The 19,925-nt window shown below is 40.3% G+C and overlaps 2 protein-coding genes across 6 annotated transcripts in view; one reads left to right on the plus strand and one right to left on the minus strand.

Moving 5' to 3' along the window:
• MED12L (mediator complex subunit 12L) overlaps nucleotides 1-19,925 on the plus strand; it is a 352,961-nt gene that overhangs the window by 125,358 nt on the left and 207,678 nt on the right. The window lies entirely within an intron of this gene.
• Nucleotides 524-19,925, minus strand: part of P2RY14 (purinergic receptor P2Y14) — a 55,590-nt gene continuing 36,188 nt past the window's right edge. For 2 of the 4 annotated variants that reach the window (XM_047784766.1, XM_047784757.1), the window contains 2 exons: nucleotides 6,463-6,569; nucleotides 524-1,617 (listed from right to left, as the gene is read on the minus strand). In XM_047784766.1, coding sequence (XP_047640722.1) covers nucleotides 578-1,591 — 1,014 coding nt within the window. In that variant the 5' untranslated portion in view covers nucleotides 1,592-1,617; nucleotides 6,463-6,569 and the 3' untranslated portion in view covers nucleotides 524-577. Of the gene's footprint in view, nucleotides 1,618-5,296; nucleotides 5,398-6,462; nucleotides 6,570-8,436; nucleotides 10,218-19,925 lie in introns of those variants that run through there. The other 2 variants (XM_047784774.1, XM_047784781.1) reach the window with 2 other exon arrangements.

Consider the following 19,925-nt stretch of genomic DNA (forward strand, 5'->3'; position numbering starts at 1 on the left):
TGTACAGAATTTATATCTGCTTTCCTTTGAAATGACATAAAACAAATCAGTTGGGGATTTCTTAAGTAATTTTTGGGTGTCTGCTTACCTTGCTTCTTCAAATCAGAGATAACTTGCCTTTTTCACAATAAACAGCCCTCGGATCCTTTACCAAACTGTGCTTGCTTTTAAGTTGGACTTTAGTAACCCTGTTGAAAAAATTGCATAAATTTGCTAACTTAGTTCTTGTATTCAGAAGAAGGAAGACACCCTTGTGAATTATCTTGATTGCTTCCTATTTTCTTTACATGCTATTTAAAGTTCTGTATTAACTGACCAGACTATTGATTGTAAATTTAACCCTTCTATTTTAATGGGATAAGATTAAATAATGTATTATTTTTTCTTTGATGTTACAGAAAAAGCATGGACACTTACATTTTAATTTTATTATTGTACTAAATTTGTTAGTAATGCCTAGAGATGATACTTATTATCACAGACATGCTTCTTATTCTTTCTTTCTTTCTTTTTTTTTTTTTTGTAATTGAAAATGACAGTATGCTTGCACGGACTTTATTTGAATGAAGATGGGAATTCACAAAGTATCCGTGCTTTCTTGCATTATATTTCCCCTTTTAGTTTTGGAAGTTTCTAAGTCATGCTGAGCTTTTACTGGGATGTGCAATTTCTTACATAAGATTTCTCTAAATGGCTGGCATAGAAAGAAATAAATAATAGGGTCCAGGCATACATTTGCAGCTGATAGTAACAGAGAGAATTCTTTCACATAGAGCAGGATTTCTTTGGACTGGCAGCTGTAATGGGCTTCGGTTTGGCTCCGTGTGTAGGGGATTCTGGCAATGTGGTAAGGTACAAAGCAGACAAAAAACACTAACATGATGCTGAATATATTGCGACTTGATTTCTTCTTAACCGAACTGGAATTCTTTCTGGCCTTAAGGTGGGACTTAAAGATCTTCCTCGTGATAGCAGTGTAGAAGATGATTAAGGAAAGAAACACAATCCAGAAGATGCCTACAAAGATATAGTTGGAGGCCTTGTGCCAGTTGCGGCCCAGTTCATTTTTCAGTTCTACACACTTAATGCGTGTGCCCTCCCTGACGCTCTGGTTGGTCAGGATCATGTTGGGAACGGCCAACAGCAGTGTGAGGCTCCACACCAGCACCGATAGGAGTTTGCTAGAGGTCACGGACTGGACGAATGACGTCAGAAGTGGCTTTACGATCTTATAATACCTGTCGAAGCCGATGAACCCGAAGAACACGATGCTGACGTACATGTTGATGTAGAAGAGCACGGCGGAGACCCTGCACACGAACACGTTCAGCTGCCAGGGCCCGAGGCCCGAGTCACCCAGGATCTTGAAGGGAAAAGTCAGGCTCATCAGGAAGTCAGCAACAACAATATTCTTGAGATAGACAATGAAACTCTTGGAGCTGGGCACGTAGAAAAATATCCACCCCGACACGCCATTGAGCAGGATGCCAGCCACGAAGACCACGAAGTACAGCGCAGGGATGATTTTCTGGGTGATGAGGGTGTTCTGGGGGCAGGACTCCTCGGGGGCCTGGGTGGTGGTGGCATTCATCGTCTTCTCACTTCTGAGGGCAAGACCTGGAAGGTGATGTGAAATAGTCACTCAAAAGGCCCTCACAGCCTCTTAAGTCATTTGCCAAGCGGTGAAGCAAAGGGCAATAAATAAAGCCAAGCCCAGCAAGTTCTTGGGATTAAGCTTTTGCTGTGTATTTGTTATGTAACCGCCCCTTCCTCTTGAAAAGGGAAGAATGGGGGAGACAGATGGCAGGAAAGAGAAAGTAGAGAAGCAGGACGGTCTGACAGCTGAGGTAACAGTATGGACCAGCGTTTCCTTAAAATGACAAGAGTTCTTGTAAAACTGCAAAGTTGCAGGAATACTCATTGAAAAACAGTTGTAAAAGGTAATAAAACTGTAAAAACAGAGACTTAGGCTGTTTTGTTTTACTCACAACTGTTTTGTATATCGGGTTTAAGAGCTATTGACGCAGACCTTACTTTTTCAAAAACCTACCCTTTCTCTGTATTAGTAGGGTGATGTCTTACAAACACACACTTCTAAATATAACTGGTATTTTGGTATAAAGTTGTGAGTACCTTTCAAAATTGAGATACTCCATGTATTTTTTTCCCATTTAAAAACTGACTTGTGTTTTTTTTTTTTTTTAAATTAGAAGACAAACACAAATGATAAAAGTGCTTTTTATATTCTGAGAAATGTCTTCAAAATACATTCTAGATCTGCACTATCCAATATGGTAGCCACTAGCCATAGGTGGCTGTAGAGTTCTTGAAATAGGGCCAGTCCAGATTTAGATGTTATGTGAAATGCACATTGAATTTCATAAACTTGGTATAAAAAAAAGTGTGAAATATCTCAATATTTTTAATGTTGATTACATGTTAAAATATATTATTAATCTTAATTCCACTTAATTTTACTTTTTAAAGAATATAGCTACTAGGAGTTCTGACTTTTGCACAGTGGATTAATGATCTGGCTCATCTCTGTGGTGTTCCTTGTTTGATCCCCGGCCCACTGCAGGGGGTTAAGGATCTGATCTTGCCACAGCTGTGGTGTAGGTTGCAGATGTGGCTCAGATTTGATCCCTGGCCCAGGAACTTCCACATGCAATGGGTGAAGCTGAAAAAGGAAAAAAAAAAAAAAAGAATATAGCTCCTATAAAATTTTAAATTACGTATGGGGCTCACATTATATTTTTCTTGGAGAGCACTGTGCTAGGTATTAGAACCTTCTTTTGTTAGGGAATCCAGTATATTCTTCACTAATGCTGGACATAATCATTTAGGGCATGAGGAAGATGGAACTCCTTTCAAAGATAATTTGATTCAGCAAAGAAAATTTATACTGCTCATCTTAGATGTAATGTCAACATCCTGCTTCCAAACCCTTCAGCTGTTGATCCTTACCCTCATGATCAAGTCTTATCTCTTTCACTGTGAGCGATTATCCCTCCTTGTTCTGATTCCTGCTTCTTCCACCTCCAGCAATGAGTTCCTGCTGTCCTGACTCCTTCCACTTCTTTGGAGGTCTCATGATTTCTCTCACTTTGGACCTTTGCACAAACTTGATTTGTATGGAGAACTCTTCCACTATCTTCTTGGCTGGTTAGCTTCTCCTCATCCTTGAGGCCTCAGCTTGGATGCCACTTTCTTTGGGAAACTGCCCTCCCAAGCCTTGCTTCGGGTGGTTCGCGTGCTCATAGTTCTGTGCTTTTCTCCTGTCATAACTCTTATCTCTCTAGCTGTGTGTTTTTTGTTTCCTCCACTACTGTAAGCTCCTTCAGAGGAGACAGAGACCATGTCATTTTTTTTGTTTGTTTGTTTTTAACTGTTGTCTTCCTAGCATTATATTTAGGACATTAGATATTTAAAATACTTGTGAAATAAATGAATATGCAATCTGGAAGTAAAATTCATGATTCCTTGCTCTTAAAAAATTTATATCTAGCCAGGGATCATGGGAAAGAAAGAAGGTGCAGGTCAGAGGGTTCCTTGAGGCCAGAGAATGTATCTTGTTCATCTTTGTATTTCTGGTGCCAAGTATGGTGCTTCATACACAGTGAGTGAAGGGCTATGTTAGTAAAACTTAAAAAGTGTGAGAAAGTAGAATTTGGAAATGAGGAATTTGGAAATTTCAGTCACATTGCAAAAAAAAAAAAAAATCACGCAAATTTTGTGTGCTGCTTTGCATGCACCAATACCTTGCTTCAGTGTACTCTTTCTACATGCATATGGCAAAACTAGAATTATTTCTAGCTGCTTGATTTTACCAGTCCTTGGACTTCCTTTGGAAAGAACTCTTATCCCCTGCCCACTTGGCTCTAGTCATAATGGATTTGTAGTTAACCTGCTTTTTTGTAAGTCTTCTGTGGCCTCTTTCACCTTTTAGAGGGTAGGTGAAGGGTCCACACTTTCTATTTTTAACTGTCCACTATGGCAAAGAGCCTTGTGTGTAGTAAATAATTGATCTTGTCCCCTGATAGTAAGGTGCAGCTGAGTCTAAGAGCTAGTCTTACAGAGCTTAAGAGAATCCTCCCAGGGATCCCAGTGCTGGGGCCACAGCCCCTTAGTCAGTCTGGTACAGGGACCAAGATACATATTCAGTAACTGTTGGATTCTCTAGTGTTTAAAATGTAAAATTTTTTTTAAAAAGCAGATGTTAGTACATTTTGAAGAGAGAAATATTAGCTATATAACATATAATTACATAGTGAGATAGTAAAGAATTTCCAGAAATGATTTAATGAGTACCAAATTTCTAGATGAAAATTATAGAAACCACTATAAATAGTAATAGTGAAGAATTTCCCAGAAATGATTTAGCGAGAGCCATAATTCCTTTCCTTTCTTTCTAGAAATTTGTATGAAGACTTTTTTTTTTTTTTTTTCAGAGTCTTGTGACTTTTGTCCTTTTGAACTGCAGTATGTCTGCATGAAGCCTGATGATGGGGGTCCAGAACTGTGTATTCTGATTCCTTAAGGTGTCAGGAATCTGGGCACATGCGCCCTTGTGATGCTCATCACGCCTCCACCCTTCCTCGCTTTGAGGGTTTTGGAAGGGGCCAGCTGACCCGGGTGAATGTCTAGTGTGGGACTGCCTTCTGAAGTGAATACTCAAGGCTTGCTTGGTTGTTTCTCTCCAAACATCTTCTTGGTGGTTTTAGCTTGTTTTTAAGCACTGGTGGGTAAGAGTCCTCGTTTTAGGTTGTTGGTTGGGGGAAGAAGCGGATACTGCTATCTGGTTGGATACAGCAGAGGCAAATTAAAGGGACATTCTACATGAGTAACCAGCTAAAGGTAAACCCAAGATAATTTTAATGGTCATTTTCAAGCTTGTAAATCTCTTTTTCTTGAGCAGTGGTGTTGATGGCGGGGAACTGTCCTCTACGTACATAATTTAATATACTTGGCCTTGGTGTTTCAGAGTGTACAGCCTTTTCTACAGTGATAGGTGGAAAAGGAGCTCTCTTAGGGTATTCACAGCAAGTGAGGCCAATTATATATTGAGATCAAAAGGCAAGAATGTGTGTTAGAAGAATAGGACAAGATGATAACAGAGACACGTACCACTTTGACCTTGTAACATCTACCCAGTCTCCTCTCCTTATCTTAAGTCTAGAGGTGATTTAATCTCCTAATAAAGAGACCCACTAAAACTTCAAATCATCTCACAGATGGAGGGAATAGTCACATACTGATGCTGATTTTCTACAGTAATGTAAAAATAAATAAGTACCAAATCAGAATGAAAGGATGTCTTGGTGTGGCCCAACAGCCCTCTGTTCCTCCTTCCAGGCTCTCAGCTGCTTTACTATTTGTAAGTAGCTTGTCCAAGCCCTGTAAAGATCAGAGATGGGCAAAGGGGGGAAATTGAAAAGGAAAAGCACCTCTGAGTGATGATCTACCAGAAAAGGGGGTTTCTGGGAGGCCTATTTGCAGAAGTGTAGCCAGCCCTGCCCACGGAAGTTACTTTTGAGATTACTGCTGAATTTCTGTAGTGAAAGTGGTCATTCTGTTTACCTTGAGGCTTCAGGAAACATAAGCAAAGCTCCCTAAATTCTTGAGACTACATTTAAGAAAGATTTCAGTATGTGGCAAACTTGTTTAAACAAGGGCTACTTAGCAGTATGAGGCTTCTGTTTCTCTTAGGTGGAAACCTTCGTTGTTCCACAAATCCAGGTAAAGGGGAATGCAATGACATAAAATGTTTCAGTCATTTTGGATCTTGAGTCACATAGTTATTTTTTTTTCTTTTTTTTTGTCTGCACCCATAGTGTATGGAAATTCCTGGGCCAGGGATCAAATCTGAGCCTCAGCTGCAACCTATGCCACAGCTGCAGCAACACCAGATCATTAACCTACTGCACCACAGTGGGAACTCCTGGTCACATAATTAAAGAACATGGTGGAATGGGATTTATGAAACCAGAAGACAGCTGTTAAAGTGTAATAGGAGCCTATGAATTGCTTTCTGTCTCTCCCCCCCCCCCCCGCTGCCCCCGCAGCTAGCATTTCAATGGCAGAGTTTCATTTTAATCTACCTAGTGAGTGGACTGGTCCCTGGTGAAATGCTAGGTCTTGGGATTGTGCTGTATTGCTATTTTCCAGATGTAGACTATCACATATGCCTGCAGGACTCTCTTTGGGTAGAATTTAGCTGACTTCAGGGCTGTACAAGGCCTGGAAATACATTTATGTTAATTAAAAACATGCCAAATTCATTTATCTTCTGTGTAATTATACACAGTGACCCATTTTTCTCTTATACATAGACCACCTTCCACTGGTTAATTGTGTGCTGTAATTCTACTTTCTCCAAAGAAGAGAAATTATTCCTTCATAATATTTTGATGAAATTAATAAAGCTCTTGATAATATTAAGTAATTTTTTTTTTCAATTACCTTAAAATTTTTTTTGGTCTAAAATGAGGTTTCCTTTCAATGAAGTAATTTAGCCCGGTGAGTGCTTGTCATCTTGAAATGGCCAAAGTGTTTCTTCACCAATGATCCTGTGTTGTAGGAGAAAAATGAAGAATTAATTAAGTTAAATGAAGACCAGAATGTTTTTGTTGGAGAGGTATGTATGGTAGCACTATGTTTTTTAAATTCAGCTTGCCTAATTGTGAAATATTTCAACCCATGCATTTGTTGTTGCTTTACTGTACTTCATTTTGGTTTTCATTACTAATGATTGATTGTGGACTTGATATAAATCCTTGTGGGACATTTGTAAACTCTTGAGAGACTTGAACAAGAAGTATTTTTAGTTATTGATTTATTTATTTTTTTCTCTTTATGGATTTGGATGCACAAATCCATTCCTTTGAATTATGAGTTTGGGAGTTCCTGTTGTGGCTCAATGGAAATGAATCTTGTTAGCATCCATGAGGATGCAGGTCTGATCCTGAGCCTCGCTCAGTCGGTTAAGGATTTGGCATTGCTGTGAACTGTGGTATAGGTTGCAGACGCGGCTCAGATCCCTAGTTGCTGTGGCTGTGTTGTAGGCTAACAGCTGCAGCTCTGATTTGACCCCTAGCCTGGGAACTTCCATATGCCATGGGTGTGATGCTAAAAAAAAAATTAAAAATTAAAAAATTAATAAAAAAAAACCAAAACAAAGTGACTAAGATCTCTGATGAGTAATATTGTATGGGATGCAGGACAGTACTGAGTATGCTTCGGTCAGGAATGATTCACTCAGGACAGTGCTTCCTGGTGCAGAGGGAAGGAAGAGCAAGGGATGGCATAGGGTGGTTGGGCTTTCGCTGCATTTGTGGTATTTCATCTTTTAAATTGTGTAACAACTCTGACTAAATCTTATTATCACTGGGTGGCTGAGTGCATTTGTATTACCAATATTAGTTTCTGTACTTTTGTGTACTTGAAATAGTTTATAATTAGAAAAAAAATGTATATGGCGAAGGAATTGCTTTCACATCATACCTTAATCAGTACCCACCTATGATGGGCATTTTCCTGCCTGTTCTTTGTTCAGTTCTTGTCAAGTGACAGTCTGATGTTTTCTACTCTCTCCTTACTGTCCAGACATCAAAAGCTTTACTACAAGGTTCCCCAGATCTTTTCATATGAGATAAATATTTGTGTTCTAGATGATTCTTCTAACAATAGGGAACAGTATAGGTGTGTGTAATCATTGTGTACATTTCTAAACTTACTAAAACCATTTCCTGACTATTGCTGCTTTTATCTCCCTTGCTGTAATGTGTGACTTTTTTTGTTTTGTTTCCTCTTTTGGTGCCAATATGTGATATCCTAGATAGTTTCCAGAGCAGTCATAGTGGGTTAAATAGAAAGAGGGTTTATGTATGGGCTACTTACTCACTCTTATAGTCATACTTTATAATATTTTACACCTTACAACATGTTTTATATTTTTAAAATATTTCATGCTATTAAATAATATTAATTCTAAGTCTCTCATCAAGCTTTCTGGCCTTTCTTATTCCATCATCAATTGCACTTTTATAATTTCTTGCCTCCTGACTTTTGGTCCTGCCTCTCTCTCAACATTGCAGCTTCTTAGAAGTGGATAAACAGTGTCCTCTGCTTCTAGGTCATCGACCTGTTCAAGAGGTAGTCATTATAAGCATGCTAGTTTATTTCATAGAAGTTACTGTTTTTTGTCTCTGTAAATGACCATTCCCCCCTTGCTTCTCAGAAACCTATTTTCTACTTGTTGGCCTATCAGATTCTCACAATGGCTAGTTAACCCCTCTCCTGCTTTCCCGTGGTCTCTGTCTGGCCTACGCTCTCTCTAGGCTCAGCCAAGGGGAATCTCACTTTGTTTTGTACTTGAAAGATTGAGTTCCCCTCATTTTTCTTCATCGCCCTGAACATTTGATGTTTGGTACTCACCACACTCCTTAAAGGCTGCAGGGACCTCATTTCTAAATTAGTTGTCCCTTTCTCAGTTCTGTTTCCTGACCTCTCTGCAATAGTTGATGGTATTGATTGTTGAACTCTTCTGTTCTTAAGGTACATTGGAGAGCCTTTGGCTCGTGTATACAGCGGATCTTTCTTTCTTTGCCAAGACCTTTTTTTCATGTGCTCACTAAATCCATCAGAGCATGTTTGCCAGGCACTGCAGAGATACAAAGGCCACAGGGAACTCTCAGGAGGATCTTAGTCTAGGAAAGCAGAATAGAGTGGTGCTTCCAGGTGCAACAAGGAGTTGTCTTTGGAGGAGGTGGCCAGGGACAGAGGGAGCACCTAGCACCTTCCAGCTTTAGGAATGGTGGTATCAAAGCAATCTTCTTGGGTCATGGGACAGTGAAGGTTGGCAAATGAGTTGGGTTTAGCCAGTCAAAGAAGAGGAGGGAAGGAGTGTTGGACAGAGAGAACCACTGGGCACATGCATCAAGACACACGAGAGGACAGCACAGCAGGGGGATGTGCATTGCTCAAGCTCTTGAGTAACATGATAGAATATTGTCAGTGAGATAGTGTTATCACCATTTTGCCAAAAAGGAAACCGATGCTTAAAATGGTTAAGTAACTCATGAAAGGTGACCTGGGCAGCTAACACTTGGCTAGACAGTATAAAAATTTAGGTCTGTCCGTCTCTAAGCCAGGTCTCCCCTACATCTGAGGGAAGTCAGGGAAGCATGCCTTGTATGTGTTAGTGAGCGTGTGCATGTATGCAGGCCCTTCAGCATTTTTTCTAGAGTATTGCTTTTAGGAGTCACTTATCCAGTATTTTTGGAAGGAAGGCACCCATGTGCGTGTGAGTTTGTGAGGGTGTATGTCCGGTTTTTGATCTAGGTTTTAAGGGTCTCTAAGATGTGGATGCCTCAGTTTCTCCAGTTGCCTTCTGGTTACTCCAGCATCATGAACCACCATTTTATTTGCCAGTTTCTGAGAATGTTTGAAAATGAACCTGTTTCTGACTTTTGATTCTGTCTCATGCACTGAGGTCTAAGGAGAGATCTATAATCAAACCATTACAAGGGTGATTAAATCACAAGGGTGATTAAAACAAATGACATTAATCAGTCAGTGGTGGAGTCTCTGTTGCTGGAGGAAGCCCAGATCTGCTGCTGAAGTTTGGCTGCTGCACGTGATTCCCTGGGCATGAGGAGATAAGGAGGGCTCTGCTCCTTACTACTTCTCTCTCTCTCTCTCTTTTTTTTTTTTGGCCATGCCCAGCCATGCCCATGGAATGTGGAAGTTCCTGGGCCAAGGATTGAACCCACACCATAGCAGTGACAGTGTTGTATCCTTAACCTGCTACATCAGGGAGCTCCTTATTGCTGCTTCTCCCCATCAAGCCAGTTTTCTCTTGTATGGACATGAGCTCTTGATTAGTTCTGACTTGATTCTCCAAATTCCTGGCCATCATGGCCCATTGACTTCACCTTCAGTTAGAACCTAGGTCAGTGACAAACATGCCTTAGTTTGACTTATAATTGGATGAATGCTGGAATCTCATACTTTAATTGAGGAGCTGTGGTAATTTGTTCTCACATTAGAGATACTTGCGTGCCCTCCTTAGGCTGAATGACACTTACAAACATCCTCTTCCACCAAAGCATAATAAGCTCAGCCCTGTCTTGACTGCCAGGCCTTCCTCCTGGGCCCTCCTGTTTATAGATTCCCAAACTCACAAAAACTAAAACAGTTTTTGCCTCAAACAGAGCCCACCTTCCATTATGTGAGATAACGTGTGGTGAGTTCCTGTGGCTAGTAAGCTGATTATGCCCAAACTTAGTTTTTACTTTTAATCCCAACCACTTCCCTTAAAATACTCGTAGCAAAATTCAGCGAAGAGCAAGACTGGCACCTTATAGAACCCTGGTCTGTCTTCACATTTTGCACTTATGCGAGCAGATCACAAGGGTTACAGGACTTCTGGGCCACCCATCCTGAGCCTCTGTGTCAGGAACTGCACATGGCTTGTTGGGATGGATTTGGAGTGGGGGGTTTCTATCTATGGTCTTTGGCAAAGCCCAGAGTTTCTCCCCCTTGGCATTGTTGACCTTATATTGAGTAAGCAGTCTGGTGCATTGAAAAGATGTTTAGCTGCATCCCTGGCCTCTATCCACTAGGTGCCAGCAGCAGACAACCACAAATACCTCCAGACATTTCTAAATGTTCCTAGGTTGAGCTGAAATAGCCCCTTAATGATAGTTTGTATTTGTTTTCACTTTGACGTAGGAAGGAAGAGAATATAGTCACCTCTCTTATTGATGCTAAACCTTTACTATACATTGAGTAACTCAGCAGCAATAAGTAATTCAAAGCTTAGGTCTCAGACTGTGAAGTGGTTTTCTTTACTGCTCTGATGGAGTAATGGGCAGACAGCGCAGCCCATTGGTGATTCAAAGCATCAGTGTTGGATGCACTGACCCTTGGTTGGAAATAGGGCTGAAGTTCTCAACAGCTATGATTTTGGAAGAGTTACTAAGTGCCTCCTCGTTTCCTTTTTTTCCATCTCTAAAAACAAGAGGGTAGTAGTTGCTACCTCACAGAGTTTCTATTCCTGTAAGAATCAAATTACCTGGTGCCTGGCGGTATATGACTCAGAGGGGATGTTGGGGGTTCAGGGAGTGACTCAGCTGACAACAGAAGAGTTGATGTCTCTGGGAATTTCATTTGACTTCCCCTGGGTGGGGCTCCCACGGTGCCCTACTTCCCCACATTTGTTTGAAGTGGATGTTCTTCTGAACAGAAACTCGGGCTGCAGGAGGCACTGCAGATCCTTTGCACAGGGCCCCGATCCTCGGTTATCTGCCCAGCATTGTTAGCCTGGGGGAAGCTGGTAGGGGTGGGGTGGGGTGTGGTGGGAACTTTAAGGTCCCTGGGTTCTAGTCACAGGAAGCAGCACCCAGCAGCAGGGGGTATGAGTGAAGTCCAAAGCATTTTGTGCTCTTCCGCTAGATTCCTGACTTTTTCCCCCCAGCCTGTTCTTCTGTAGCATTGTTTTGGAATATGGTTCTATTCCCTGGGGCCAGGCAAGGAAGTGAATCTCTGACCTCTTTTTGCTTCACTGAAATGGTGTTTGCATTTCTCAATTAGGCATGCGGTACTCAGATGTTCAGATCTTGGGGCCTCGGGCAGTAATTCATATCCATTTGCTAGGGAGATGGGGAACAGATTTTCATTTCTGAGAAACCAGCACCTTTAACTGGTTAGCTAAATATCAACCACCTGTATGTTTGTTCAAGATTCAGGCTTACATTTCCAAAGGGAAAAAAAATAACCACGAAGGGCTTTAAATGGGAGGGTAAATACTACCGAGAAATGATTGTCATACACTTTAAAACCTAAAACTTTTGTGTTTCCTACCTGTAACCTTGGATTTAATAAAATATTCTGTGATACTAACTAATGAATAGGGAAATTCTTTAAATGAATTTGTATTTTATTTAACACAGCATATGACAATGAAACAACTATATTCATTTCAAAATGACTAGGACTTAAATGTAAAAGATGCATTTTAATGAAGTGTAAAGATGGTGCTCAGAGTACATATGAAATGAAAGAGCTTTATTTTTTATGAATCCTAGGCCCATCCCAATGGAATCCATTGTTGGATGTACGTGGCCTTTTTAGATTAATCATTTTGTGATTAGTTCACTTTTCATTTGGATTTCAATGTGAGTTAATCAAATATGTTATAAGAAGGTTATCTTACATCTTGCCATGCCTCAGTGCGAGCTATTAGATGCCATTTCCTTATCACTTCAGATACAATGTCTGAATAAATAGAATCTGATAATAAGTGCTACTTTTCAGCTATACCATAAATTGGATTTTTCGTGCTCATGACCTGCTTAGACCAAGCCCAGCTTTGTTTTAATCCATGTCTTTTGTGTTGTTGTTGTTGTTTTTTTTTTTTTTTTTGCTTTTTTAGGGCCACACCCGTGGCATATGGAGGTTCCCAGGTTAGGAGTCGAACTGGAGCTACAGCTGCCGGCCTGCACCACAGCCACAGCAACATCAGATCCAAACCTCATCTGTGACCTATACCACAGCTCATGGCAAGGCTGGGTCCTTAACCCACTGAGCGAGGCCAAGGATTGAACCTATAACCTCATCGTTCCTAGTCGGATTCATTTCTGCTGTGCCATGACGGTAACTTCTTTTTCTTTTTTTTTTTTTCCAACTGACTTCCCTTTTAATCTTTTTTCCTTATATTATTGCTTTCATTTTTTTTTTTTTGTATTTTCAGGATCTACCTAGAGGCTACTTTCCTCCAAGGTATAAACCTGCGTGAGTTCTCAATAAAACAAAGTAAAAACTTGTAGGTCTTGAATTCCTGACACCTTAATAGCTACTAACTTGCTCAAGCCTTTTCCAACCTTAAATAACAAAAGGAAAAAGCCTCTTTAGGTGGAGAGTAGTGATTCCTAGTATCAGTGAACTGATCTTGTTTCCAAGTATCCCTGCTTGCTAAAAGGAACACTTAGGCTCCTTGGAGAAGTGACTGATTTCAAATCAGGCACAGAGAAATTAGAGGTTAATTGATGACTTGTAAGCAAAAAGCAAGGATGTGATCAGACTAATGGGGAGATGTCAAACTGGGACATGGGAGCTGACTTGGTGAAACTTCTAAATTCAACAATTTGGATAGCAATAAGAATGTCAGTAATAGAGGAAAATACCTTTTTTTTTTTTTTGTCTTTTTGTCTTTTCTAGCGCCACACCTGTGGCATATGGAGATTCTCAGGCTAGGGGTCGAATCAGAGCTGTAGCCTCCAGCTACAGCCACAGCAGCTCCCAGGATCTGAGCTGCGCCTGCGACCTACACCACAGCTCACGGCAACACCAGGTCCTTAACCCACTGAGCAAGGCCAGGGATCAAACCCGAAACCTCATGGTTCCTAGTCGGATTTGTTAACCACTAAGCCACGACGGGAAAACACTTTTAAAAACAAACCAAGCTCAAGAGTTTAGTGGCTCAGCGGTAATGAACCCAACTAGTATGCATGGGGATGTGGATTTGATCCCTCCGACGTTGCTGTGAGCTGTGGTATAGGTCACAGGTGCATCTCGGATCTGGTGTTGCTGTGGCTTTGGTGTAGGCTTGGAGCTGTGACTCTGATTGGACCCCTAGCCTGTGAACTTCCATGTGGCACAGGTGCAGCCCTAAATTTAAAAAAAAAAAAAAAAAGAGAGTTGATAGTGTTATTAAAAATACAGATTAAAAAAAGGAAGATGAAGACAGGGACAAGCTCTTCTTTACAGACTAATAAACGGTAGTAGGAATGATAGAATTAAAGTCAGCATTTTTCAGCCTCAGTGTAATAACTGATTCAGGCAACCACCTTCAGTGGTTGTGAGAAGTCTTTCAGCGAAAGGCTACAGAGAACAGGATGTTCCAGTCTAAAAGCGTCTCTCCCAGATCATTTAGAAAAACAAAGAAAAATGGTGCCTTTTCAGTAGGGATAACTGCCAGTTACCAAATGATTGAACTTACCAAAATTGGGATAACTTTATATTTTGTGCCTCCCAGTATGACTCAATTAGATGTACATAAAGATACCTTGTTAAAAAGCTAATCATGGATAAACAACCGGACACATTCAGACATGGATCATTCTATAAAACAACAGCCTAGACTTTGTAAATAAATCAAGCCCATAAAAAGCAACCAAACATGATGGGGTGGGACGGATCAGTTCTAGATCAAAAGAAGCCAAGGAGAGATAATGTGCCATGTTAACTGTGACTGGGGGCAGTAGAGGATAATGCTATAGAAACTATAATTTGGGACAGTTGTGTGATCTGAATACAGACTGCTATTACTGAATTGTCTTAATTTCTTAGTTTGTCGTAATTTCTCCAGGTATAGTAATGGCATGGTCAAGTAGGAGAATAGTATTAATCTTCAGAGATGCATGTTGAAGTATTTATGAGGGAAGGATCATGACTGTCTGCAACTTATATTCAAAATGGTTTAGTAAGAGAAATTTAGTAAAAGAAATATGTGTTTATATGTGTGTATATATGTGATTTTTGTTGATATGTATCACTATACATATGCATATACATTTAGATATATGTATGTATTATCTATATGTGTTAGTTTTGAGGGAAGGGTCCCCAGCTCAGTGCCTGACATATAGCAAATGCATACCAGTCCCTTATACTTCTCTGCTACCCTCCTCAGCTTTTCCTCTCAGTCACCTTTGGGAACTTCTCCACCTGTCCTTAAATTAGTGTTTCTTCTTCTGTTCCTGGCCATCTACTTTTCTCATTCTTCCACATTCTTCTAAGCCAAAACAATCTTTGTTTAGAGCATTGTCTAAAATTGTCATCTACCACATGTGCTTTTGGCACCTTTATCAGGCAGGATTCTAAGTGTTAGGGATCCTGCCCTCTTGGAGCCCAGAGTCTGGTGGTTCTGGCATCCTAGCAGCCTTCTCTCCCCCTCCCTTGCCGAGCACCTCTGTGTTTTCACTTCCTGCCTTTAAAAACAAATAACTTGGAGTTTCTGTCATGGCTCAGTGGTTAGCAAATCCGACTAGGAACCATGAGGTTGCGGGTTCGATCCCTGGCCTTGCTCAGTGGGTTAAGGATCTGTGAGCTGTGGTGTGGGTTGCAGACTCAGCTCGGATCCCACGTTGCTGTGGCTCTGGTGTAGGCTGGCAGCTACAACTCCGATTGGACCCCTAGCCTGGGAACCTCCGTGTGCCGCAGCTGCAGCCATAGAAAAGACAAAAAGACAAAAAATACAAACAAATGACTTGACTCTATATGAACATTAAAATTATTCATGGTGTATGTAGTCTTCCAGGACTTTTTAAAATCATCAGCTCAGCATTATGGTTCTGAAGTTTATCACTTCAGAAAAGGAATTAGAAATAATTGGAAAAAACATTCTATATCTGAGCATTTTAATTCCTAAATATAGGCCCTAGAGACTCTCTTCCAGAATTATGCCAAGTATGTACAAGGATGTATATGTACAAGGATGCTCCTAGTAACACTGAGATGGCAAAAATGTCAAAAGAGCTCAACTGATTATTGACAGGAGAATGGGTTAAAAATTTTACTGAAGTTTTGTGCAGCAGTGAACGATCTATAGCTGTGCACTTTTAAACCCTCCAGTAGACCTGATAAGACAGAAGTAATCCCGTTTAAAGTTGAGGAAACTTAAGTCTAGAGAGTTTGAATAACTTGTCCAAGGTATAAGAATTAGTCTGTTGTGGAACTGACGTGTGGATCCAGGTCAGTGTCATTCTAAAGCCTTAACTACTAGGAATTATTGTTTCCTGTTGAAAAGTCTTGTTTCTATTAGCTTGTCTGTTCTATTGCAAGGGGAGAGAGCTTTGTATTTTCATCTAGCTCAGCAAATGGTTCATTGTAGGAGTTGTGTCAATTTCTGATGAATGACCTAAAACATCTTTATTTTACATGGGAAGAAAGCTGTGTAAGGGAGCTTGGTGCTTTGAGCAAGTTCTGAGATGGTAACCAGAGCACCTGCCATTGGAACCCAACTCTTCCAAGATCTCAGTGACTGTAGCATCCGACCTGTATATTCTTCCCTTGGTTTCATGCCTCCCCTTTAATAGGTGGCCTGGATGATATAATGCCAGCATAAATTGGATTATTACTTGGGATTATTATGACCCCAAGTTCCTTAGCCAGGGGCCCCAGCAGAGGCCTCTCTTCAGTTGTGTGGCTCTTTTACCTATAAAATGAATCTGATCAGCCTGCAGCAGCAAAAGTGCCAGCAAGCTTTCTTTTATGTCTTAAATGCAGCTGACACGATCAGCTTGTAGAAAAGTGCAGGTATGTTTATGTGGGGGGTGTGGAGAAGGTAAAGGAGCTGATATTTGTTGCCCCTGGCAAGTAAACCAATATGCCTTGTAAAACTAGATTATTGTATTTCATCCCCCACCCCCATAAAATAAAAATTGGAAAGGAAAATTAAAGCTTAACTGCCTAGCTATCCCTTTGAGCTTTTCTTTGCTTTCTATCAGTGCCGGGCAAAGCTCTGAGCAGGTACATGTTTTTTCTCCATCCCAAATAAATCATGAAAGGCTTCTGTTCCTTTGTAAACTGGCGGGGGCTATTGGCAAGGATCTGCAAACACGACCAACCAGGTTTTGTCAGGCAGTGCACAGGAGTGGCAGGAGTGGCAGGAGTGCCCAGGTGAGTTTGCTTTCACACTGTTACCATGGTGATGTCGAAGCCCAGTTCTATAAAGATGAAATTCACTGGGGCAGAAGCTCTCTGAGCTCTGGCCTCTGGTGGTTTCTCTCTGTCATCTTACTGCAGCTGCCTCATGTTGGTCTTTGTTAAAATGTCACCTTCTCAGGGAGGCCCTCCCTGTTCACAACACCTGACACAGCTAAGTGTCTACCGAGCGCTTTCCAGCCTCTTGCCATGTTTTAATTTCTTCAGAGCTATGTATATATGTTATTCAATTTATTTCCTCCATCACCCCCCACCTTAAAGGTAAGAATGAACTTATTTCTCTTCTTCACGGTTAAATTAGTGCCTGACGTGTAGAAGAAGTTCAGTGGAATTGAATTTATGAATGAGTCTATCTGGACAACTTTGGTCAAACTAAGGACTTGGCTTTACTTAACTGTCAAACAATGAGTCTTTTCAGGACCTCAGAGTTTTACAGTTCCTATGTGTGTAATAGGTTAAAGTGAATAGATATTTTTTAAAAATTTTTGGTGCATAAAATTGGATTAACCACAGTATTTGGTTTACAGCGTATTCTATTCATGCAAGGTTGACTTTAAATTTTTTTCTGTTATTTTTAATCACTTTAATAATTTCCCTCAAACTCAATAATCAAAACAAAAGTCAATTTGTTGGACAATAATGAATAAGTTGGACAATAGTGAATACGCTCCATGTGACTGCATACTCTGTCCTCTCTCCCACATACCATCTCTCTGGCCACCATTTACTTTAAGCCCCATTTTTTCTTTTTTCTATCTATTTATTTATTTATTTACTGGGCCGCACCCACAGCACATGGAGGTTCCCAGCTTAGGTGGGTTGAATTGGAGCTACAGCTACCTGCCTAGGCCACAGCCGCGTCAGATCCAAGCCGTGTCTGAGACTACACCACAGCTCTCGGCAACGCTGGATCCTTAACCCACTGAGTAGGGCCAGGGATTGAACCTTTGGCCTCATGGATACTAGTCAGATTTGTTTCCGCTGAGCCACGACGGGAACTCCCTAAACCCCGTTTTTTTCATTCTCTTGCTGTTTTGTTTTATATTATTTTGTAACATCTGTGTATGAGTGTCTTGTATGTATATGTGTGTATATGAAATTGTGATCTTTTACGAAACATAATCATCTAGTGATTTAAGTATATCATACCACGTATTGTCCATGTTATTGAATGTTGCTGTAATTAATTTGTTTTGGTGACTATAACCTTACATTGTGTGTTATGTCACAGTTCATTCATTCAGTTCCATGTGTTTGGGATATTTCCAGGTTTTTGCCTTTCTGAACCATGTTAAGGTGTATATCCTTATGTATCCTGATGAATGTGTGAGTTTCTTGTGTGTATAACTCTAGGAATTCAGTTGCTGAATAATAGGTATATAAACAGTAAACTATAGGAAACAATGCCAAGCTATTTTCTAAAGTGATTGTAAATCCTATACAAAGCCTCTTCAACATTTCCTCTTCTCAGATTTAAAAGTTACCACTTGTGAAATTATATTGTGGTCCTGATTTATATTTCCAGGATCACAGTGATATGGACATCTCTTCATATGATAATTGGTTATTTCCATGAGGTATCTAGTCATATCTTTTGCTCATTTTTCTATTGGGTTGCCTATACTATTACTGATTGTAGAAGTTCTTCGAATATTCTTTTTTTTAGGGCCATACTTGCCACACCTGCGGCATATGGAAGTTCCCAGGTTAGGGTTCAAATAGGAGCTATAGCTTCTGGCCTACACCACATCCACAACAATGCCAGATCCGAGCCACATCTGAGACCTACACCACAGCTCATGGCAATGCCAGATCCCTAACCCATTGAGTGGGACCAGGGATCGAACCCACATCCTCATGGATACTAGTCAGGTTCCTAGCCCACTGAGCCATAATGGGAACTCTTCAGATATTCTTGATACCTGCTTTGGTTGGTATCTGTTGGTTAGTGGCCTCTCCCAGTTGGTAATTTGTCCTTTCACCTTTAAAGTAGATTTTTATAAACAAAAGTTACTGATTTTAATACAGTTAAATCATCATTTTTTCATTGTTTTGAATGTGATTTTTTGTATCAAGAGAATATGTCAATCTCAGATAATTGATTTACAGTATGGTCTGTGGAACCATGTGATCCTTGATACTTTTTCAGAGGGTCCATGAAGTCAGCCCATTTTCAAAAGAATACTAACATGTTGTTTGCCTTTTTCACTCACTGTGCTAATATCTGTTCTAAAGGTGCAAAACCCACGGTGTGTCAAACAAACCCGCTGGTACTTCAGCACAAATCAAAGCTATGTACCCAATTGTCTGTCCTGTAGTCGTTGCATACCTACTGCCACATGGTCTTAGTAAACAAACAAAAAAAAGCCAAGTTCACTTTAGAATGACCATGATGAAATAATACATATTGTTCATTTGTTTAAATTTTAAAGTATGTATCTTTTAAGTGTTTTAATAGGAATTGTTCACAAGACATTGTTGCTGCAGATGATGGTTGTCTAGAGGAACAACACTTGAGTGAGTTTCATACTGAGTTAGATGCTTTTTCATGGAACATTATTTGTACTTGGAAAAATGATACACAAATTATAATAATTCAGACTTGGGTATTTGGCCATCATTTTCTCAAGATTGATTGAATTGAGTCTTCAAGTCAAGGAAAACAAATGGCAGTACTTTCCAGTGTTTAGACTAGGTCAGTTCCAATATTAATGCTGGTTTTTTTTTTTTGGCCTTTTTTTAGGGCCGCACCTGCAGCATATGGAAGTTCCCAGGTTAGGGGTCAAATCAGAGCTGCAGCTGCCAGCCTACACCACAGCCACAGCAATGCCAGATCCCAGCCATGTCTGCAACCTACACCACAGCTCATGGCAACACCAGATCCTTAACCCACTGAGTAAGGCCAGGGATTGAACCTGCGTCCTCATGGATAAGTCGGGTTCATTACCACTGAGCCAAAAAGGGAGCTCCAATACTAGATTTTGATACTACATAATGAAAGGTATCTATACTTTGAAGTCCTGGATGAATGTACCTTTCTAAATGAACAATGATAATATGGTATAAAATCTAGCTGGAATAAAAGATTTCTTCAAAGACCAAGTTACATTGAAGAATTTTAATGTAACAGAAATATTCATATATGTGAACTTAGTTTATGCTTTGCAACCAGCCTTTAAGAAACTGCCACTTTTTGA

The sequence above is a fragment of the Phacochoerus africanus genome, chromosome 1, assembly GCF_016906955.1.
Source record: "Phacochoerus africanus isolate WHEZ1 chromosome 1, ROS_Pafr_v1, whole genome shotgun sequence".
NCBI classification, from domain to species: domain Eukaryota; kingdom Metazoa; phylum Chordata; class Mammalia; order Artiodactyla; family Suidae; genus Phacochoerus; species Phacochoerus africanus.